Consider the following 22,546-nt stretch of genomic DNA (forward strand, 5'->3'; position numbering starts at 1 on the left):
TGGCTTCACTTATTAGATGCAAAGACCATGTCCATCTTTTATATATAGTCTATGAGATGTACAAAAACTGGAATGCATCTCTGTTTTTGTTTTGTCCACAGATCAGGGAGGTCACGCTCCTCATTTTCAGTTACATCAACAGCGCACATCAGCAGAAGGCCGCCGCCCACCATCTCTCTGCTCCGGCCCTGATGGTGGCCCAGCCCGTGAGCCTGAAGAGCAAAGAGTTGAGGAGCAAATCCCCACCAGCTCTGGGACGCCCCAGCAAGGCCCCCACTCTGCTGTGATGGCGCAAAGACTTACACCCTGGTCTTAATTTACATTAGAAATGTAGGATCTTTAGCTGCATGGTTTCATCTGTGCACTTTAGCCCAGCTAAATTCTAATAAGTGGAATGGTTACCCCTTCGCGACGAGCCGGGCGCTAACAAAAACGTATCTGTTGAGTGCAGTTTAATATCGCAGACCAGCTGAGGTAGCAGCAATTTGCAGGTATCACCATGTAGCGCCTTGGTACCTTCCTCAGAGAACACTTGATGAGATCTGTGGCTCAAACTGGAGCTAAAGGCTTTATACAAAGGTACAATGGGGCCAAGAAGCACTAAGAGGCTTTGCTTAACATTTTTTGTGTCCCTAATGATTGTGTTGCTTTCATTTTGTCACTCCAAGGAGAAAAATCAACAGTATTTATTGACAGACTGAGCAAATGTTCTGAAATGTCTCTATCAATCAGTGTTACCTGGTACATTTCTGTGTGTTCAGTTATTTTTTATATTCCTGTCTTTAGAACGTAATGCACAGTGCAGAGGAGGTAATGATCAATTGTTATTAAAAAAATCATTTAAAGAGGGCGCCTGTTGTTTCCTGCCTTCCTGTAGGGCAGAGTGGCCCAAGCAGGAAGTGAAACTCTTAGTGTTACAGTCATGCATAATGATGAAAGCGGGAGGCAATAACAGGTAACCAGAGGAAGTGGAGCACAGCTGTTTAAAATGTGTTTAAACCATCTCATCTGGGGCTGTGTGCTCCTTTTTGCAGTAGATATGAGGGAAAAGAACTGTGGACTTGGTGGGTTGTGTTGTTGTAAAGGAACCAGATTGTCCTCTTTGTGCTCCTGGTTACTGAACAGCCAGGAGAGTGGTAAAACTTTAATCATGTACAAATACATAAGGCCTTTCTCGTGAGGTCAGTGGATTGAATCAGCAGGAGGTTTCGACTCAGAATGTTACTTGACAGCTTTTGTGGAAGTATGGAAAAGTGTACTTTATGTACAGCTGTTTCTTTATGACACACTTTCCTCTATACTGAGTCCGTTGCACAGTTCGGTGGCCATCTGCACAAACTGCCCCACTTTAGCACTTTAGGTATTAACATATAAAATCTTAGCTATTATTTTAAAAAAAAACCTCCTTGTTTAGTTGTTATGAAGTCAAAATTTGGCATTTTAACACTTTTGTATCCAGCCTCAAGTGGCCATGTGAGGAACTGCACTTTCCATTGGCTTCATTTTATTCTGCCCAGAAGGCTCCAGTCCAGTCTAATTATTCATCAGAAACTTTCCACCTCCATACACACACACACACACAAAAATCCTCAGTTCATGTCAGGAACAATATTGAAGGTAAATGAAAACTGTGCTGTGAACAGGTCAAAGTGGAAGACAGTGATGAAACACCACTGCCCATTTTTCCAGTAAGCAATATGGTGAGTAAACATTCACAACGGAGCCTTGATGGCTGTCAAGTCTGAACGAGAAAGCAGTTTTAATTGAAAAAAGGTGGGGATAATAAAAAAAAAATCACACACACTAATGGCTAAGGGGTCTTTTTTAAGGAAAATTCAGCTGTGTGAACTCAGCTCTAAGAAATGTGTATTTCTTAAAAAGTATGTAAAAAGAAGGTGAGAAGATGTAGGAAATGTGTTTTTAGCATGTTGTTGAAAACATCCGTTGGTCACTGAACAGAGATTCCAGAGAACTGTAACGTTTTTCTTTGTTTGCTGGTGTGACAGAACACGAAACCGAATCTGATATAAACCTGAAGACAAACTGGAAAGGCATGACAGTTTAATGTAAGGTACTCCTAGTATTATCTTGATCCGGTATACAGTGAGAATAATCAGGCTCTATTTATTTGTGACATGGAATATATGTATCTAAATCCTGGAAAGCCTGTGTCCTGGAAATGAAAGTTTGATTGAGCCACTGGTGTAAATCCCAGACATTCATATAAAAATCCTCACTCTGTAGGAAACTGTATAAATCTAAAGTAAGCTTTAAATTCGCCCCACTGAAGCAAACTGAACACAGACATGTCGGTACCTGCAACAGGTGCCTCACAGCGAGCGGCACGCCTTCATTCCTGCAGTCTTTCACAGAATCAAGGGGTGGGGGAGGGTAAAAGGAGAGAAGCTATATGATACCTAACCTGGCTGAACAAGTTAGAGATCTGCTTTTGTGCTCCTGTTGCTATGGAGCTAGAGAGAGGGGGCGGGGCTCACAGGAAGGCGCTGGGTGAGGCCAGAGGGAACTAAGGTAGAGCAGGTGACTGATACTGTGCTTTATGTGGGGACTGAGGTTAAAAGAAAGGAAGTCAACTGCTGATGTTGAAAACAGAATGCAAATGCATACAATAAACAGGAAGGAATACAGGAATACTTCTTTAGGTCAGTATTCTTTCAAATGTGCTCCAACCTTCAGGAAGGCTCCACACTGAAAAAGTGTAAACAAGCACGGCCTCCTCGAGTGCTAGCTTCACAGACCACAGCTGTACAGAACCAACCACATACTTCTTGCAATACAAACATGTTGCAACAGGAAACCAGGCGGTTTATTTTTTATATTCAGATTGAAAGATAATGCAAACTTCAGTTTCTGTTTGATGAGACGATGTCTGCCATTTTAGTCCACTTGGACTTTGGCCCTTTCACCCGACTCAGTCAATCATTCCTGCCCTAACATTTTAAACCGAAGGCAGTCTCAGTACAAGCATATGCATGCATTCGTGAGTGAGATGGAACCTGTTCGACGGGTTTAACACATCGCCAATGACTGAGCGCAGCTAGAAATGACTACCTATAATAAAAGGTTGTCTGTCTCACCTGAGGCAGTGTGACACACAAAAACAAGTCCTTTCCATCTTGGCCATAGTGGCACAAAACTGCTAAGATCTGAGTTTTGCTTAACATACAAAAGTCCACTACAAAGCACATTCACATGATTCCTGCCACACCCGTGCAGTAGCTGATCTCCAGCAGACCTGCCCCCTCTAAACAAAGTGCCTGTTACGAACAACTACTATCAGAGCAGCCATCTTCCCAGACAACGGAGGCTTTACGCTTCTAAGGAAATACACCAAAACATGTCTGAGAGGTGGAGTATCGAGGAAGGGAGGAGAATAATTAAAAACCCACACAACTTTAATTCAGCTTCAATCATCTCATCATGTTCAGTAGTTTCCTCCATCTTGTTCCCATCCCCCACATTTAGTCTGGTAACAGTGGAAAAATACAGCCAAAACATCAAGAAACCTGCTTCAGTGTCTTTTAAAGCATGTTTTATTACAAACAATCCAAACAAACACAATAGAAAGTAAGAAACTGTACACTCTATGATGTGGAATTTAAATTCTAATGTTAAAATGAGGCATGTCAGGCACACTTTAAAAATGCACAGTACTTATATGGCATGTAGACCAGAGGGATGATGCTTTAAGACTTTACATGATTTATAAATAAATTGTAGCAGTAATGACACCCCAACAAAAAAAATAAAAAAAAATAAAATAAAAAAAAAGGTGATTATTCATTTACAATCTGCAAGTCTCAAAAGATAAAAATGGCACACTCCCACAGCGAAGAAAACAAAACATGGTAATCCAAAAAAGGCGATTGTATGCGTCGACTCTTCACACTCTCTCTGCTTTACAGTTGCTCCATCTCTCTTGGCTGAATTAGAGGAAAGAGCAGACACGCACACAAAAAGTTTAGACAATGACAATTTTTCTCAAAAGATAAATTTACCAACAACAGGTCGTTTATCTCACCTGAGCTTTTTTGTACTTCCTCTGTCGCTTCTGGAAAAAGAACTGCAACCACAGAAGAAACCAAATTATGGCTTGAAGAACAAACGTTAAAACAACAAACGACACTTCTGACATGCAGATGTGCTCACCACAGCCAGCAGGCCAGCAATCACAGCCAGCACCACCACCACGATGACGGCGATGATCCCGCCTGTCAGGTGCTTCATGGTCATGGTCGGGGGCTCCTCGTCCACATAGTACACGATGATCTTCTCCATCATCAGAGTCTGCCCATCCACAGAAGCGGTAAAGTTTTTCTGGTCATGAAACAGTGGCAGCACCTTCACCTGCAGAAAGTCACATGAAATGATGAAGTTAGCCAGTGGGTCCATTATACAAAACGCACACACACAAAGGTTGTACATACGTCTTTCTCCATGTAGTAGGCCATTTTGGTCAGGTCATATGAGCGATCTCCTTTCTCCTTATTCACATCAACCACAATCATGCGAGCGTCTGGGTCATACTGTAGAATGACAGGATGTTAGTTAGCATGGCAGTGGTGCTTTTTGCTTTGTTCTAAATTACAAGCACTTTTTTGTTGGACTGTCACTCACCTGAACGTCCTTCACCAGGCTGGGGTTAAGTTTGTAACGCTTGTTAAGTTCAGTCGCAATAGCACTGTTTTAAAAAAGACATTAGGATGGTGAGATCTGGAAATGTCAGCCTCGGCATGCTTCTTAACTTTTAATAAGGGCTGAAGTGGACTTACGTCTTCAAATTGTTTTTATTCACGTTGGTGGGCCCCTCCTTGTGTGTCAGCTGAAGACGGATCCAACTGGGGGAAAAATAAAATAAAGAAATGTTGAATACTTGAACTATTCATCCTCACAAGAAGCCTTCACTATAGTGAAATCACTTACTGGGTCTCCACCAGCTTCTCACACTTGAGGGTCTGGTCTCCCTTGTCAGTTCGACGAACTCCAGCGCTGTTGACGCACCAGCACACATCTGTGCCGTTGCACTGCTTGGCCTTGAATTTGCCGTCATTCTCACATTCAGGGTCATAGATGCCATCGTTGTCCACAATGGCAGTCTCGTGTGGCTTTCCTGCAATAGTGCGAGTGCTCAGGCCCTTTCTAGCTCTGTACATTTCAGCTTTCATCAAGAAGCACTTGGGGACCACTGAGGGGGGAAACAAAGTGCACACCATGAGCAGGCTGGAGTGTCAAACAGAGGACATGAAACAGGAAGGAGCCCCTTTACCACTTCTAAACTTACATGCTGTGCAGTCTATGGGCTGTTTAACACCATTACCAACCAGAAGATAACATGAACATGGGGGTCCGTCGCATGTAGCCCACTTCATAGTGGCACATGTTGTTGGACCTAAAAGAGAAAAAAACACCACCACACTAGCAGGTTATTAACAGGAACTCAAATATGTAACCACATTACTATACTGTGACTTCCCGAGGCTTAAAAAGAAAAAAGGGAGAAACCCCCCCCCCCACACACACACACAATTAAAGCTGGAATACAATAGAAAGATGAATCTTCGGTATGACAGTGTTTGAAAAGATTTAGTCTTTTGTCTTCCTTATAGCTCGAAACAGAGACGTTAAGTCGTACAGGTAGACCAGCAGGTTTGCCTGGGCGTTGGTTTCTCCCCACAGAGCGGAACAAACCTTCCCAACCCCCACCCACCTGAACTAGCTAGTGTTACATTAAAAACAACTTTTTGGTCTGGCGACTAATTACAATATTTTAACAAATAAAACAAGCGAAACTACATCTCATAGAAAGCTAATTTATCTATGTCTTAAAAATAAAGCTGCTTCAAACTTTAAAAATGTTTGTTTTTGTGAAAACTTCCATCAAATCTACGTCAAAATGAATTGCGCGATTTTTCAGCCAACAATTTTATATCAAATTTAAACTACTTACAGTCCTGAGCTGAGGCTCCGACCGCGAGAGCGGCGAGAACAGCAAAAATCCACATTTTCATGATCAAACGTAAAGAAAAGTCTTCGTCTGTCCGCTTCCTATGCGTCTGTCTCCCGCAGAGGTCAAAAGACCGAATGAAGAATGCCCTCGACGCGCCCAACAAGGCTCCTTTTCTCGGCGCAGGTGTGTCCCGGTCAAACCTGTTTTAGAGAGGAACTAAAGCGCGCGCACTCACAGGTGAGACGAGGAACCGAACGAGCGCGAGCACACGCTTAAAAGTTGAATTCAAATTCAAAGCCGAGCTTATCCTGGATTATATTCCGTTTGGTAGTTGTCGTCCACCTGACGGAGGAAGGACCTGAGCAGTAAAATTTATAAGAGAATTACTCTCATGACGTCAGGCTAATTTGCATAGGCGGCGCAGTGCGGGGGGAGGGGGCGGGGGAAACGCACCTGAATCCGGCATGACCATATTTGCCCTCTCTGTCTCTGTTGAGATATTTTCATCTTTCAAATCATAAATAAATGTAACATTTACCCCCTTATGACGTCATCATCTTCTTATATTTATCAAAAATGATCTAAACTGAATTTTGGTTTAAAATTTGGTTGAATTCATCTTTAAATACCTTTAAAAGCCTATGTAACCATCGGCTTTTAGTGTTTTGGGTTCACTAACACAGAAAGGAATCTGTTAGGAACTGCAAGGAACTGGTTATTAAGGTGTTTTCCCCTCTTTTTCCCTGTTTTCCGTGTTAATATTTTCCTGACGTGCTTGTTGAGTTTCGTGTAAAACATGTAGATAAAGGCAAACTCTCCTAGGCTATAGACGCCATGTCATGTGGTGTTGATTCATCATAAACTTTACTTTACTTTTAAACAAATAAAAGCGTTTTTTATTATAATTATTATTCTCAACGTATTTCATTGTAAGACCGCCATCATAATATTCCCGCAACAGATAATTCTATACAATAGAATTAATATTAGCGGCAGATAACTAGAAATCCCATGTTGCTACACTGAAACTACCTAATGGTGTAGTTTCACTTTAAAATACATAAGTGTTGTTCATGCAGATGTTTTTCCTTGTTATGAATTGTGAAACACTGCGATGCGATGACATCATCAGCAGGTATCTAACAGAAACCGGAGAGGGAGAAAACATTTCTCAGGTGTTGTGAGTCACATTCTCACGGATGAGTCACAGCTTCGGGTCTTTGTCTGAGAGATACTCTGACCAGCTCTGCACAAATCCTTTCTTACCTGATCTAGCTAGGATCAAGTGGCATAAAGTGTTGTTTTAAAAGATTAAACTTTTAAGTTGGGGACAGTTTTTATTTGGGCTTCATGCACAGCGAACCAGACGAATGCTCTGCTGCCACCTACGGCACACAGTGTGCTTTTTGTGTTTTTCCTGACACACCTTTCTTTTTTATGAGCGTGTTTATAGATTGAGAATCTTTAACTGCCTCTTCTTCAGTCTGGACATTTACCCGTTTAAAGAAGACAGTTGTTAAACACTTAAAACTTTAGCAGGGTTTTATATGTCACTCCAGAAACACGAAAGGAAACAAAGACACATATTGGAAAGAAATCGCTTCACTAGGAAAAACTGAAAAAATGTGTTGCATGTATTTCCCAATTAAAAAACACGCCCTGTTCTTTTTGTTCACCATAAACAAAGTGCTATAGAAATAGTAACAAGTGCTTTCTTTATATTTTTTTAGACACAAATATTATCTACAAGCAGATACTTGTGATTAAATGTACAAAATTCGGTGGCAGAGAACAAAAGATCTGCTTTTAGTGTGATTGCTGGTGTCCAAGCCAATCTGACAAGGTCGAGAAGGTAAACGGTTTCTCAAAAGTCTAATGGATATCATGCATTAAATTTAGAATGATATAGATCTTTATTTCAATTAGTAGCTTTTTAATTCATCTGCATAGAAAAGCCGTGCCTATATGAAACAGGAAGTTGTAGCCCATAACTACACAGAAAGGTCAGGCAAACAGCAAATGGGTTTCCAGATTTGTCATGAGAACAACATATTAAATCTTTGGAACTAAATGTAACAAGAAAGTGTGATGTCTGTCTGTTTAAAAACACCAGATGGTATCTGCAAGTGGTGTAAGTCTTTCATATCGTGCACCAAAGTTATTATAGTTTACTAAAACTAAACTGGAAACTACAAGAAGCAAACCTCCACTGACACAGCTCACTCACTGGTATTTATTTTGAAGGGAAGAGTGTCGTATTTATATATATTTTCTAGATATTCATTTTGTTTTCTTTGTTCTTTTTAAAGAGTAAAAAAATGTAGAAATATGTATGTAGCTTGTTGCAGCTTCTTTTATTTTACTTGGATATATTTTGCATATCTTATATTTTTACTTTATTTCTCAAATGCTGTGTCACTGGAGAGTGCCATACAATAACATTTTTTACAAAGAAAATTGTAAAAACATGGCTTTGTGTGTGCACTGTAAAAAAAAAAAAAAAGCACTACAGTTATTTCAGTAACAAATGGTTCGAGATATTTATGCTTCAGTTTTGTTGCTGGAGGTTCTGGTTTTTTAATTGAAGGTTTCTTGGCACTAATTAGCAGGTCACTGTGCCTGGTTGACGCTTGTTAGCCTTAGCTGGTAACGTAGCGCTCCATTCTCTGGTCACATTTAACTTAAACAAAAAGGAATTGCCTTTTAGCTACAATAAAAATGAGGCCGATTCATAAACACAAAGGTTATCCAAATTGTTCAAAACAAGTACACATAGGTGTAAAAGTATCAGTTTTACAGCTTTTCGTATTAGCTCTACATACTAGATATTATAATCTCATGTCTCTCATTACAGTCTGTGATAAACTATTAGCTGTAATTCCAGCTCATGGCAGACATTTGCGGTAGGAGCAGCACACAAGTAACAATAGTTGTTGTGTAAGGAGTGACAGTCTGAGTAATGAACAAAATAACACTGAAACCAAGAACAAAAGGACAGCTCACTGTCATCGTCCCAGGGTTTCCTGGACTGTCTGTTGTTGTTTTTCCTTCACTCCTCACCACCAGGGAGGAGTCTGGCTCTGGTCCCCGCCTCAGTACTCACCTGTTCAGCTCTACTCACCTGTCTGCCATCACTGATAAATTACACACATGCCATCCATTGCTGCTGATTACTCCTGCACTACTTAAGGCCTTGGTGGAGGCTGACTTGTTGTTGAAACTTACGGTTCACCATGGCCAAAATGCAGCGAGAATTACAAAAGGTGGAGGGTTGGGCTCTGAAATGGGGGTTTAGGGTTTCTGTTTCAAAAACAAAATGGATTGTTTTCACACATAAGACAATAAATTGCCAGTTGAGTCTCAAGCTATATGGGAATGACATAGAAAGGGTTGGCTTTAAATATTTAGGTATTTGGTTTGATGAACGGCTTACATGGAAAATACACATTGGGAAAATGACTGAGAAGTGTAAAAAGGTAATGACTGGGGTGCAGATAGGACAGCATTGAGAGCTCTATATGTAGGTCTCATTAGGTCAGTGCTGGATTATGGGTGTCTGGTTTATGGTTCAGTAGCTAAAACTTTGCTAAATGACCTGGACAGAGTTCAATATCAAGCTCTGAGGTTGTGTTGTGGGACTGTTAAGACTACTCCAGTGGCTGTTGTGCAAGTGGAAATAGGGGAACAACCATTAGAACTAAGGAGGCGTCAAATTGCTTTGACTTACTGGGCAAATTTGAAGGGACATAGTGAAAGTCATATAGCGCAGAGTGTACTTAAGCCTTGCCAAGAACAAGAAAAAGGGATTGGACAATGGAGAAGTTTCGGGTGGACTATAAGAAGTCAACAAGATGGGATTTAGTGGCACAGACCTTAGCCCAGCAGTAGCCTTGTCAGTGTTGCCACCTTGATTATATGACCAAATAATTCCTGACTTCTATTTCCTACATAAGGGGGGGGGGGGGGGGGGGGGGGACTACAAGTGTTGGATAACAGAGTGGGTGTTGCATTTGTTCTCCCAGACATAAGTTTTGTGGCGAGTGAACGAATTACAGATGATTTGGCAGTTTATACTGGGGAGCTTGTAGCAATTTTACTGGCTTTGACCTGGGTGGAGGACGCACCAATAGGGAGGTATTTGGTTTGCTCGGACTCTAGCAGCGCACTAGTGAGTATAGGTAATATGTCTTTGGACTCTAAACAAGATATTGTTTTTGAGATATTTCATTTATTGTATAGAATTAAACATTGAGGGATAGAAGTGGTTTTCTTATGGGTTCCTGCGCATATCGGTGTTGATGGTAATGAACAGGCCGATAAGTTTGCAAAAGGTGCAGCAAGAAGGAGTCATGTAGGTTTGCCTGTAAAATACATCAAAAGTGAGGTGAAAAGTATAATCAAGGTAAAGTTAAAGGAGAAGTGGCAGGCACAATGGGACGGAGACGGGAAAGGCAGGTATTATTATAGCATGCAGAAAACAGTCGGGCAATGTAGAAGGAGCTTTAGAAGTAGAAGAGACGAGGATATCATCTCGAGAGTAAGATTTGGTCACACAGGCTTGAATAGCACACTTAAAAAGATGGGCAAACATGACACAGGGAATTGTGACTTCTGTGGACAAGAGGAGACATTTGAGCATGTAGTGTTGGAGTGCGAAAAGTACAAGCGAGAAAGGGAAATATTGAAGTCTGAATTGCAAGAAAATAGTGTTCAGTGTGTTCAGGGTGAGGGACATATTTCAAAGGGATGCAGGGGATGTTATTTATAGGGCAGGGTTTGGCTTTTTAAGATCGACGGGTGCGTATCCGAGGCTGTAGATAACAAAACCGTTCCGACCCACACTCCATTCCAGAGGGTGGCGGTAAATGCACCTAAAAGTTGTATGCCAACCGCCATTAAAATGTAGGAGGAGAAGAAAAAGAAGACTTGTTGTTGGAACTTACAGGGTCAGGGGACACATCACCCTACATTAGATGTACTTAGACCTTGCTGGGAGAAGGGCATGAGGGAGTTAAAGAGCTTTGGATGGGTGGTGGGGGGAAGAGCTAGAGAACTTAAATTGGAGCACTTAGACATATGTCAGCGAGTGCCGAGGCGTGCAATCCCTCCATGGTTCCTGAAGCAGCTGTAGATTTTGCTTTATTGTGCCAGAAGAGTAAGGACGGGGCAGGCGGTCTAGACTCAAATATAGTTCAGGGTTACATCGATCAGTATTATGGTTATGTGCAAGTATATACGGATGCTTCAAAGAATCCAGCTAGTCGAGTGGGGGTGGCAGTAGTAACTCCAGACTTTATGGTAAAAATTGGGAAGAGGATTAATAATGGATTGTCTGTGTTTACAGGAGAAATGATAGCAATTCTATTAGCAGTACAGTGGGTGGAAGATTTGAGGCCTTTGAAAGCAATTATTTGTTCAGATTCAAGTGCAGCCTTGGTCAGTCTAAGAATGGTCATTTGAAAGGTAGGTCAGATATTTTAATAGAGGTTCAGCAAACTCTTTTCAGGATACATATGATGGGTCTGTCAGTAGTGTTTGTATGGGTCCCGGCTCACTATGGGGTAAGAGGGAATGAAGCAGCGGATAGGTTAGCAAAGGAAGCCACTAATCATAAGATGGTTGATCTGGTGGTGAATTTTGGTCAGGAGGAAGTAAAGAGTATTACACTGGAGGTTCTGGTCTCCCTTGTCAGTTCGACGAACTCCAGAGTTGTTGATGCACCAGCACACATCTGTGCCGTTGCACTGCTTGGCCTTGAATTTGCCTTCATTCTCACATTCGGGGTCAATGGCAGTCTCATCTGGCTTTCCTCCAATACTGCGAGTGCTCAGACCCTTTCTAGCTCTGTACATTTCAGCTTTCATCAAGATCACTTGGGGATAAGGCAGGGCGATATGGACAAAAATATATATCACAATATATATTTGAAAATTTGCGATAACGATATAACTGACGATATAATTTCTGCGAGACAAAATACAACTCCACAACTTTACTAGCGCACAAAAACCCCATCCATTTATTTTACTTAAACAAGCAGCTGTTTTTTATGTGCATTAAACCTATATAAACATTTAACAGTGCAAATGCAAATTCCTTGCTGAAAGTTTAACCAAAATGCATTTCCAGTAGAAATGGGCTGACATATCCTGTGCATAACCATGTATGATAAACACTGAAGTTAAAAAAGGAGGAGAGGGCGGGGCGGCGGGGGATTCTCTGGCTGGCTGGAGCAGCATCTAATAACCAACTCGAAAAATAAAACAAAATAAAAACAAACCAACAAACACAAAAACACCAGACATTATGATACAGACTTATAATTTGCACCAATGTTTTTTCGAAATTCTATACGTGAAAAGTAAACGCGAGAGCCCTCGGTGCGCCTGCTCGCTGCTGAAGTCAAAGTAAACTTTATTGTCATCTCCGCTACATACAGTCCAGTATATAGAGAGACGAGACGACGAGGCTCCTGTTACAGCAGTGCAAGTAAACAAACAATAAAGAAGAGTAAGAAAATAAATATGCACTTTAGGACCAGGGGTAAAGGGATCAATAACAATTTAACATTTATAATTTACAGTTTGATGATCTCACACACAACCTGTCGACAGGGGAGGGGGGGCGGCTGCTTCCAAATAGAGCACATTTCATTCATAATAATGTAAATCCAAGCCCATCATGTATTCATGATTTGAACCCTGGGTTGTGTAAAATCCCAGAAATAAACCCTAGACAAAGTGAATCTGTGAACTAAGGTGTAGGTCTATTAGGTTATGTTGTGGTGATCCTCGGGTTGAGGGATGGGTGTTCATACTGGAGTGCAAAATTAAAACCAATGGAAGATGGACAAGAAAAGTTCAAAGCCATTTGGTGCTCAGTTTAGAAAAAAGAGAAAAGAAGAGCAGGAGAAATGAGCAAAAGATGCAGGTAAGAAGATGTGTGATTGGATAATAGCAGGTCATCCTGAAACAATCAGAATCAGAATACTTTATTAATTCCTAAGGAAATTATTTGGGTTACAGTTGCTCCAAGAAGAAATGGTAATAACAGTAGCAGACTAAACTCAAAACAATATGTTATGTTACAGATTTTACACATTTATAGCACTAATATATACAGATCACTCAATTATAAATATCAAGGATTAACAGAGGTGATTTTAATAAATATCAAGAAAATTGACGAGAATATTCATGAGTAGAAAAGAGCGTGTGTTCAGCACAATATTAATTAGTCATTGTCAATTCTTGATTTGTCCTGTTCTCATTGCATTGTGAATTATGATGGCTGTTTGGTAGCTGTTTGCATAGTGTGCATACTCTCTCTCTCTCTATCTTCATATGTGTGTGTGTGTTTCTCTGGTGAAATTCAGTATGGTTTTGACAACAGTTTTATGTTAATGTACAATCCATAATATGTTTTATGTGTGTGTGTGTGTGTGTGTGTGTGTGTGTGGGGGGGGGGGGGGGCCGCCAGAGGGAGTGTTTGCCTAGGGCGCCAAACAGGCTAGGACCGCCACTGTCACTAGCCCAACTTCAGTAACCCTACAAACGTCACTGCTGTTTAGTTTCCTGTCTTCATTTATGTTGGAAGTGATAGCAAAGCTGTACGTTTGAATTTTTTCAGAAATCTCTCAGTCAGAACATGCTTAGGTAACTAGCGAAACTAGCGAGCTAACTTCCGCTAACTTCTAACTCCGTTAAATGTAATGAATTCTGTTTTCATGGATGCCTGGATGTTAAACGTCATAGTTACACCTGGTAAAGCACCAATGCTGATCGTTTTATTAAAGATGAAAGAATTTAGACAGTTTTTAACTCTCAGTGATACCGCAGTGTTCGTTTGACTTTGGAACCTTAAAGGACTAAGTTTAGGACCCAGATTACCCCCAGATTTACGAGCGCCTTAGTCCGACAAATACGGCAATAACGACGGCCCGCTTGCGTGTTCTACAAAAAAATGTGCTTTGTTGTGTATCTGACGTACAAACACCAAACCAGTTAAGTTGCACCATTTTTACAAATCAATTCTGGTTCATCCGTTTCACTCAACAATCCGCTTTCCCCCTTCTCGTTCTCCGTTGCCGCCGTGCTTTTTCGGCACTGCGCATGCGCGTTTTACCCATATTCTATCGCGATATTTCATTTTCTTATCGTTAGCATTGTACCGGTATTACCGTGAACGGTATAATATGGCCCAGCCCTACTTGGGGACCACTGATGGGGGAACAAAATGCACACCATGAGCAGGCTGGAGTGTCAAACAGAGGACATGAAACAGGAAGGAGCCCCTTTATCACTTCTAAACTTACATGCTGTGCAGTCTATGGGTTGTTTTGTACCATTACCAACCAGAAGAGTACATGAACATGGGGGTCCGTCGCAGATAGCCCACTTCATAGTGGCACATGTTGTTGGAGAGAAAAGAGAAAGAGAAAAAAACAACAACACAACACTAGCAGGTTATTAACGGGAACTCAAATACGTAATAACATCACTGTACTGTGACTTCATGAAGCTTAATTTTTTATATTTAAAAGATGCAGTATTTTATAAGGGTGAATCTTTTGGCTGTGAGTCCCAACACAGTGGAACAAACCTTCCCAACCCCCACTCACCAACAAAACTAGCTGTGTCTATGAACAGTGCACACCTGTGTGGATGAGCACACTTGTATTCAAAAGGTTTCTCCATGTAACGATCTGCTAGACGGTGTGGGGGGCCATAGCCCCGTCCCCCAGGGCATGAAGCATGCATGGAGTACATCCAGGCCCCAGACATCCAGAGGCCCCAGAGTGTGAGAGCCCAAGGAGGACCACCAGCGGGGCATCCTTGCCATCCTTCTGGGAAGAGCAAAGGAGAGCCCCTGACGAGGGGTCACCAAGCAGCCACGGAGCGGAAGCCAGAGGGGGCTGCAGTGGCGTGCCCATGGGCTCTGCCGGCAGCCAGCTGTGCCAGAGTGAACCGAGCTGCAGGCCCAGACGCCTGAGGGCCCCCCAACTGAGTCACGGGCGCCTGGGCCCATGTTTTGCGGTAAGCCGGTACATACCTGAGCGCCCAGCCCCGGACACCAAGAACCACCAACACACCGACGCCTGAGGGCAACAGCCACTGGCAGGGAGTGTGGTGAGGGCAGAAAGGCCTCTATAATTTGGAGGGCCTGAGAGAGAATGGTTAGTTTTATTTTCTAGTGGGAACACACATTAACATAAACCATAAACATACCCGAAATCACAGACTCACACATACCTTTGTACCTTCATTTAATTACTTCAGGTACTTTTTGCACAACCCACTGTCATTGTTGCACGTTTCTATTGCACCGACTAGTGTATGCATCGTTCTGTTGCAGTTTTTTAATTTTTGCATACTTGCACTTTATGCAGTCCTGTGCTGATTTACTGTTACATGTAGCACCATGGTCTCAGTGGTTGGAATGACAATAAAGCCACTTGAGCTTCTTTTTGTAAGTTATATAAAAATAACTACTCATACTTAAAAACGTAGCCTCCTAGCTTACTTTAAGGAAGCTTGTAGGACAAGTTTGGAACTCTGTGTGAAGCCATACAGGCTATTTAATGCATCCAGTCTGGATGCCAATTAGCCAACAGCTAAATTTGGCTTTTTCAGCGCCTTCCTGAACAAGCATACAGCATAGATGCTGAGCTTGTAACTGTTGCTTGTTGCTGTGCAAAGTCTATCACTGCTACATGTAACCAGGGTAACCAATTGTGCAGTCAAAAGGGATCAGACACCTTAATCTTTATAACAGGCCATAAGATTGTCCCAATTTTCTCACCAGTGGACAGAGCTAATAAACCTGCGCAGTATCTGTGGCTGTTTTATCATCCAAGGATTTATTACTGTGCCATGCTGTGACGTGAACAGAATGGCGGAGAGATGGCGCCACCATGTGACTGGTGCTGGCACACATTTCAAAACACTGTCACTTTGTTGTGAACTGATCTTCGTGGCAAATTCAACCCAAATCCAGAAAATTCAATTAGATCTTTTTTAAAAAAAACCCACAAAGATCCTTGTTACTGTCATCAGTGTACATTAGTAATACAAACCAGCTAAAGCTACAGTTAGAATATGTTAGCATTATTAAATACCAGGAGGGGTGAGAAGCATGGCTCTAAACCCTTTTACAAAACCTGCTTTTAGCATGAATTAAATTCATAAACATATTTTGGACATTCCTCAGAGATTTTGGCACACGTTGACATGAAAGCATCATTGCACTGAGATCTGCCGACTGTGGAGGAACCCAGGCGGTCTTCCCCTCTCTCCATCCTCCACTTTCCTGTCAGTCTTCACTGTGCCTATCAAAAAATAATAATTTTCTGAAGTAAAAACACTTATTTTGATCTTTTTTCCTTTTTTTGCAGCTGAAAAAAATAAGATATAATATAGAAACATGTCAATAAAAAAATCAAACTACATAAAGTTTTAGCAAGACTAAGAGTGTTCATGGCAATGGACTTCTTATTTGTCATTTGCTAAAGCAGGTTGTTACGACCCATCTAGGGGCCAGGCAATAACATGAGTGAAGGACTCGCTCGCCCCACAAGAGCGAAGCAGTGACAGGAAACAAATCAGTTTGTTACAAGGTGATTTATTTACAAAGTGATAAAACAGATACAACAAAACGGGAGTGTCAACACGTCGGGGTGAGCTAAGGCCAAAACAATAAACAAAACGAATCTAAACTGATCCCCACACACCTAACCTTACCAAAACAAGAGCCAAAAACAAAGACAGAGTCGGACCTCCTTAACTTATTCAAAACAGGAGAAAACAGGTGATCAAAAGAAACGGCAGCTCACCCCTACCCACTCCACTTCCTCAACTGTCACAAAGTCACTGAAGTGGCTGTCACAGGCGTACTGCTTGGATGTTGGGAGAAACGCGAGAACCTCTCTCCCCACGGAGCTCCATCCTTCATTTGATGGGCGGGGCCTCCAGCTGGAACCAGACACTCTGGAGCTGTATATCCATGCACCAATCGCAGCAGGGCCTCGGCAAAGCTGAATTAACATAACCAGATGCGTTGAGCGCACAAAACAAACATATACAATGCAGGTTTGTAACAAGGTCTCCCTCAAGGAAGATTAACATGATTTACACCAGGCGTGTCCATATTGATGTAACTGACTGTCCATCCAGAACCTTCAACTGAGACACAGACAATAGTGTTGCATGCCCTGGAGACAGTATTAACATTTAGATGGTAAGGGATTACTTTAAAAAAGCATTTTTAAAATTTCTTTTAAAAATGTAAAAAAAATAAAATGGACAAGAAGGACAAGATGCACTAACAGTCATCGTCCACATAGACACGATGATCTTCGCCATCGTCAGATTGTGCCCATCCACAGAAGGAGTAAAGGTTCTGCTCTGGTCAGTAAACAGTTGCAAATTATGTTTTTTTATTTTAACATTTGTTCCTTAAACAACACTTCTGACATGCAAATACACTCGCCACAGCAATCACAGCAATCGCTACCGCCACGATGACAGCGATGATCCCGCCTGTCAGGTACGCGTCAACTCTTCACACTCTCTCTGCTTTACATTTGCTCCATCTCTCTTTGCTGAATTAGAGGAAAGAGCAGACACACCAAAAAAGTTTAGACAACAACCCTTTTTTCTCAAAAGATAAATTTACCAACAGCAGGTCGTTTATCTCACCTGAGTTTTTTTGTACTTCCTCTGTGGCTTCTGGACAAAGAACTGCAAACACAGAGAAGAAACTAAATTATGGCCTTTTGTTTTAACATTTGTTCTTTAAACGACACTTCTGACATGCAGATGCGCTCACCACAGCCAGCAGGCCAGCCATCACAGCCATCACAGCCAGCACCACCACCACGATGACGGCGATGATCCCGCCTGTCAGGTGCTTCATGGTCATGGTCGGGGGCTCCTCGTCCACATAGTACACGATGATCTTCTCCATCATCAGAGTCTGCCCATCCACAGAAGCGGTAAAGTTTTTCTGGTCATGAAACAGTGGCAGCACCTTCACCTGCAGAAAGTCACATGAAATGATGAAGTTAGCCAGTGGGTCCATTATACAAAACGCACACACACAAAGGTTGTACATACGTCTTTCTCCATGTAGTAGGCCATTTTGGTCAGGTCATATGAGCGATCTCCTTTCTCCTTATTCACATCAACCACAATCATGCGAGCGTCTGGGTCATACTGTAGAATGACAGGATGTTAGTTAGCATGGCAGTGGTGCTTTTTGCTTTGTTCTAAATTACAAGCACTTTTTTGTTGGACTGTCACTCACCTGAACGTCCTTCACCAGGCTGGTGTTAAGTTTGTAACGCTTGTTAAGTTCAGTCGCAATAGCACTGTTTTAAAAAAGACATTAGGATGGTGAGATCTGGAAATGTCAGCCTCGGCATGCTTCTTAACTTTTAATAAGGGCTGAAGTGGACTTACGCCTTCAAATTGTCTTTATTCACGTTGGTGGGCCCCTCCTTGTGTGTCAGCTGAAGACGGATTCCAACTGGAAGAGGGAAAAATAAAGACATGATGTTGAATACTTGAACTATTCATCCTCACAAGAATCCTTCACTATAGTGAAATCACTTACTGGGTCTCCACCAGCTTCTCACACTTGAGGGTCTGGTCTCCCTTGTCAGTTCGACGAACTCCAGCGCTGTTGACGCACCAGCACACATCTGTGTTGTTGCACTGCTTGGCCTTGAATTTGCCGTCATTCTCACATTCAGGGTCATAGATGCCATCGTTGTCCATAATGGCAGTCTCATGTTGCTTTCTTCCAATAGTGCGAGTTCTCAGGCCCTTTCTAGCTCTGTACATTTCAGCTTTCATCAAGAAGCACTTGGGGACCACTGAGGGGGGAACAAAGTGCACACCATGAGCAGGCTGGAGTGTCAAACAGAGGACATGAAACAGGAAGGAGCCCCTTTACCACTTCTAAACTTACATGCTGTGCAGTCTATGGGCTGTTTAACACCATTACCAACCAGAAGATAACATGAACATGGGGGTCCGTCGCACGTAGCCCACTTCATAGTGGCACATGTTGTTGGACCTAAAGAGAAAAAAACACCACCACACTAGCAGGTTATTAACAGGAACTCAAATACGTGACCACATTACTATACTGTGACTGTACAGTATAGTTAGTATTATATTAGAATGAATAAGAATATGAGAATGAATCTTTTGGGGGCTAGTCCCAACACAGAGGAAGAAACCTTCCCCACCCACCAACAAAACTAGCTAGTGTAACATTAAAAACAGCTTTTTGGTTCAACTCTGGTGGCAAATTACAATATTTGATCAAATAAAACAAGCAAAACTACATCTCATAGAAAGATAAATTATCTATGTCTTAAATAAAGCTGCTCTGAACTTTTAAAATGTGTTGGGGGTTTGTTCGTTTTTGTGAAAATTTCCATTAAATCTACTCAAACTGAGCTGTGCTTTTCTTTTTAGAATCAAGTTTGTATCAAATTTAAACGACTTACAGTCCTGAGCTGAGGCTCCGACCGCGAGAGCGGCCAGAACAGCAAAAATCCACATTTTCATGATCAAAGGTGAAGAAAGAAGTCTTCGTTTGTCCGCTTCCTATGCATCCGTCTCCTGCAGAGTCCGAACGAAGAATTCAGTCGAGGCTGCGGTGGGCGCAGCGCGGTGGTTCTACAGTATGAACGGAAGTGTACTTGATGTCATCACAGCTTAGCTTCGTTTTTAATGCCATCTCCCCTTAATTTAACTGATTAATATTTGCAATGGAAATTACAACTGGTATGAAAAACATAACACGAAGTAAAAGATTTCTTTAAGAAAAAAAAGATCATTTATAACGTTTATAAGCACTTTTTCAAAATTCCCTTTTACACACGATCTCTTTCGCCCTTTCTTCCAGTATGGCTGCCATGCAGGATGTAAATCAGTAGTGTTAACTGAAAGATAATTCTCCGTTTTTTATTGAGATGTGAATCTCACCCTGAAAATTTCAGTTGGTACTAAGGAGCCTAAACTATGACAAGGTAACATCAAGGAAAAATACATGTTGAACCACCAGCAGCTCTGAACCACTGATAAAAGGCAGAACAGATTCATGGTTGTTTACAGTAAAGTCTGACACTACAGCAGCAGAAGTCAAGACTAATCAGACCAGAACATTTTAGTGATCTTATGTAAACTATAATCTCGGCTTTCTGTTCTTTGATACCAAGAAGATTTCCCTCACACCATTACACCACTACTGGTAGCCTGAACCGTTAAGACGGAAAGGGCCTTTCATGTTGTTCATGCCATATTTGGATCGTACCCTCTAGATGTTGCAACAAAGTCGAAACTCATCAAACCACATTATTGTGGTGAGCACTTGCAAACTGTAACCTCAGTTTACTGTTGTTTGCTAACAGGAGTAGCACCCAGTGCAGCCCATTTGCAATTCATTTAATTCAGAGACACTCTTCTGCATAACGTGTTTGTAACGAGTGGTTAATTGCGTTACTGTTGCCTTTGTGTCATGTTAAAGCAGCGTGGCCGTTCTCCTCTGACATCAGTGTTTTATCTTAGACTATTTTCTGTCCACCCAAAAGATGTTTGTGTATCAAAATCCCAGTAGATCAACCGTTTCTGAAATACTCGCCTTCCTGGCACTAACAACTATGCCAGGTCCCAAATCAATTAAATTAAACCTTTCTTTCCCATTCTGATGCTTGGCTTGAACTCCAGCAGCTCTTGTCATGGTGAGCTGTGCGGCAAGCAAGGGTTGGAGCAAATGCAGGACTCTGAGACACAAACTTTAAAGCAGCAGCTTTAATTGTTGGTAAAATGAACTAAAAACAAAGCAGATGAACACTAAGGAAACAAAATAAAGACAAATTATGACTAACAACTGCAGAGACTTGAGACCATGGAACTACAACACACAGCTAACGTGGAGGACATGACAACAAGCAGGGAGACTGAAGACTTAAATACACAGACAGGATAACGAGGGGACTGGAAGAGGCGGTTACACAACTGGGACTAATCAGAGCTGACAAGACAGGGAGGAAGCAAAACTAAATATGCTGAACACAGTCTATCAGAATAAAAGAGGAAACAAGAGACATGACAGGGAAACTGATGAACAGACAAAATCACAGAGAAAACCTGGTAAACACAAACAACTGAAGGCAAACAGAAACACGCTCTAAACATAATGAAAGAATGACTAAGAACCCGAGACCCACAACGTAACAGAAACTTGTGATCAAACTTCTGATCAATGATCAAACGAGAACAGAAAACTCCAAGAAAACAAACATAAACCACTCAGAATATAATCTCACCCAGATGAAGTCTAAAACATAAACCCCCATGACAGCTTGTCTTGACCATGTCTACATACTGCACTGAGTTCCTGCCATGTGATTGGCTGATTCAACACAGGTTAACCCAGAAATGTTTCCAAGTGGAGATCAGGAACCAGCTTATGAACCTATTGGTGGACTCTGGGACTTACTGAACAATCTTTATCTTGCTCTCTATGACAGCGGCGCCACGGACCGGTTTATGCCTGACAATATTTTCATTTTTCATTTCATTTCACCGGCATTTAAGGTGTCACGGATAAATACAACAAAATAAAAGTAGTACCGGTACCGAAAAAAAGAAGATTTATTCATAACACATGTGAAAAGACCCAGGAAAACCGAGTTAACAAAATAACGCTGAAAACCGATAAAAACCCTGAAAACTATACATTTCACACCTGAGCCTCAACTCTTGTGGCCCGGTACCAAATGACTCACTGACCGGGACCGGTCCAAGGCCTGGGGGTTGGGGACCGCTGCTCTATGATATCATTTTTTGGAGGCTGAATGAGCTATTAGATAAAATGGAGGCACGATATGATGAGGACTTTGACAATGTCATTGAGAACAATGTAAACATTCACAATATTAATGTGAGAGACAATAATGCCAATGTTGACAACAATGATCATAATGCTGTTGTTGTTGTTGGCATTGAAAGTGATGATTCCGATGAGGCATTTGAAGACTGTGTGGATGTTCACCAGTACATCCCAGAAGAGGATCCTCAGCCAGCTGTATCCAGGAGGAGGTCTAGAGAGATGGATGATGAAGATGTAGAACCAAACAAAAGAGTCAGATGGAGCGAGGAGTTTTCTGATGATGACTCTGACTTCATCTCTGCTTGTGACACTGATAGCGAGGGCTGTCCTCATGTTGGTAATATTGCTGATGAGGACATCAATCAGCAGGTAACAGAAGAAGAACCACTGCCTGGTGGATCCACGAGGTCCAGAAAGGAAGATGTAGATGAAGAAGAGCGTAACAGCAAAAAATCCAGGCTTGCAAACTCTGATTTGGGGACTAGCTCAACTGTCTTTTCCTTGTTTTGATGTAAGAATTCCAGGATCCAGAATTCAAAAATATGTAAATAAGAAAATATTTAAATGGATTTTTTCTGAGCAACACAATCAAACCTCTAAGATGTCACAAGGCTTCCGATCTCTTTCACCTGTGCTGAACAGGTGAATAGAAATAATTTTGCCATCTTTTGTCTG

The 22,546-nt window shown here is 41.7% G+C and overlaps 5 protein-coding genes across 6 annotated transcripts in view; 2 read left to right on the forward strand and 3 right to left on the reverse strand.

Annotated features, from left to right (window-relative positions):
• plekhh2 (pleckstrin homology domain containing, family H (with MyTH4 domain) member 2) overlaps positions 1 to 3,789 on the forward strand; it is a 38,465-nt gene extending 34,676 nt beyond the window's left edge. Inside the window, exon 30 of the mRNA XM_085183500.1 lies at positions 102 to 3,789. Coding sequence (XP_085039626.1) covers positions 102 to 287 — 186 coding nt within the window. The 3' untranslated portion in view covers positions 288 to 3,789. The remainder of the gene's footprint in view (positions 1 to 101) is intronic.
• The window catches only part of ttc7a (tetratricopeptide repeat domain 7A), a 201,483-nt gene that overhangs the window by 55,565 nt on the left and 123,372 nt on the right, over positions 1 to 22,546 (reverse strand). The window lies entirely within an intron of this gene.
• LOC146504967 (tumor-associated calcium signal transducer 2-like) lies at positions 3,536 to 14,388 on the reverse strand. Of its 2 annotated transcripts, XM_085183508.1 has the most exons (9): positions 5,966 to 6,319; positions 5,300 to 5,407; positions 4,942 to 5,203; positions 4,791 to 4,856; positions 4,636 to 4,699; positions 4,446 to 4,544; positions 4,168 to 4,365; positions 4,040 to 4,081; positions 3,536 to 3,941 (listed from the first exon to the last, which is right to left on the reverse strand). In XM_085183508.1, exons 1-9 carry the CDS (start codon positions 6,024 to 6,026, stop codon positions 3,918 to 3,920), a joined length of 924 nt encoding a protein of 307 aa, XP_085039634.1. In that variant the 5' UTR covers positions 6,027 to 6,319; the 3' UTR covers positions 3,536 to 3,917. The 2 variants fall into 2 exon arrangements, with proteins under 2 accessions (XP_085039634.1, XP_085039635.1); XM_085183509.1 differs by lacking the exons at positions 5,300 to 5,407; positions 5,966 to 6,319 and adding an exon at positions 14,280 to 14,388.
• Positions 17,529 to 19,611, reverse strand: LOC146504968 (tumor-associated calcium signal transducer 2-like). Its single transcript, XM_085183516.1, is given in 10 exon segments — positions 17,529 to 17,564; positions 17,662 to 17,703; positions 17,792 to 17,998; positions 18,079 to 18,177; positions 18,269 to 18,332; positions 18,424 to 18,485; positions 18,487 to 18,490; positions 18,578 to 18,839; positions 18,935 to 19,042; positions 19,482 to 19,611. Coding segments are annotated over 10 exon segments (933 nt in total). The 5' UTR covers positions 19,543 to 19,611; the 3' UTR covers positions 17,529 to 17,540.
• LOC146504969 (uncharacterized) lies at positions 21,184 to 22,463 on the forward strand. Its single transcript, XM_085183611.1, has 2 exons — positions 21,184 to 21,209; positions 21,787 to 22,463. Exons 1-2 carry the CDS (start codon positions 21,184 to 21,186, stop codon positions 22,379 to 22,381), a joined length of 621 nt encoding a protein of 206 aa, XP_085039737.1. The 3' UTR covers positions 22,382 to 22,463.

The sequence above is a fragment of the Neolamprologus multifasciatus genome, chromosome 13 (genome assembly GCF_963576455.1).
Source record: "Neolamprologus multifasciatus chromosome 13, fNeoMul1.2, whole genome shotgun sequence".
NCBI lineage: Eukaryota > Metazoa > Chordata > Actinopteri > Cichliformes > Cichlidae > Neolamprologus > Neolamprologus multifasciatus.

Bases quoted from the DNA above. Each gene is read 5' to 3' on its own strand.
- LOC146504967 (XM_085183508.1), bottom strand. From the start codon at position 6,026: ATGAAAATGTGGATTTTTGCTGTTCTCGCCGCTCTCGCGGTCGGAGCC. The intron at 4,082-4,167 runs GTGAGCACATCT...CTGTGGTTGCAG, and splicing joins TTGCTGGCCTGCTGGCTGTG to TTCTTTTTCCAGAAGCGACA. The intron at 3,942-4,039 runs GTGAGATAAACG...CCTCTAATTCAG, and splicing joins GGAAGTACAAAAAAGCTCAG to CCAAGAGAGATGGAGCAACT.
- LOC146504969 (XM_085183611.1), top strand. From the start codon at position 21,184: ATGACTAAGAACCCGAGACCCACAAC. The intron at 21,210-21,786 runs GTAACAGAAACT...GACCGGTCCAAG, and splicing joins AAGAACCCGAGACCCACAAC to GCCTGGGGGTTGGGGACCGC.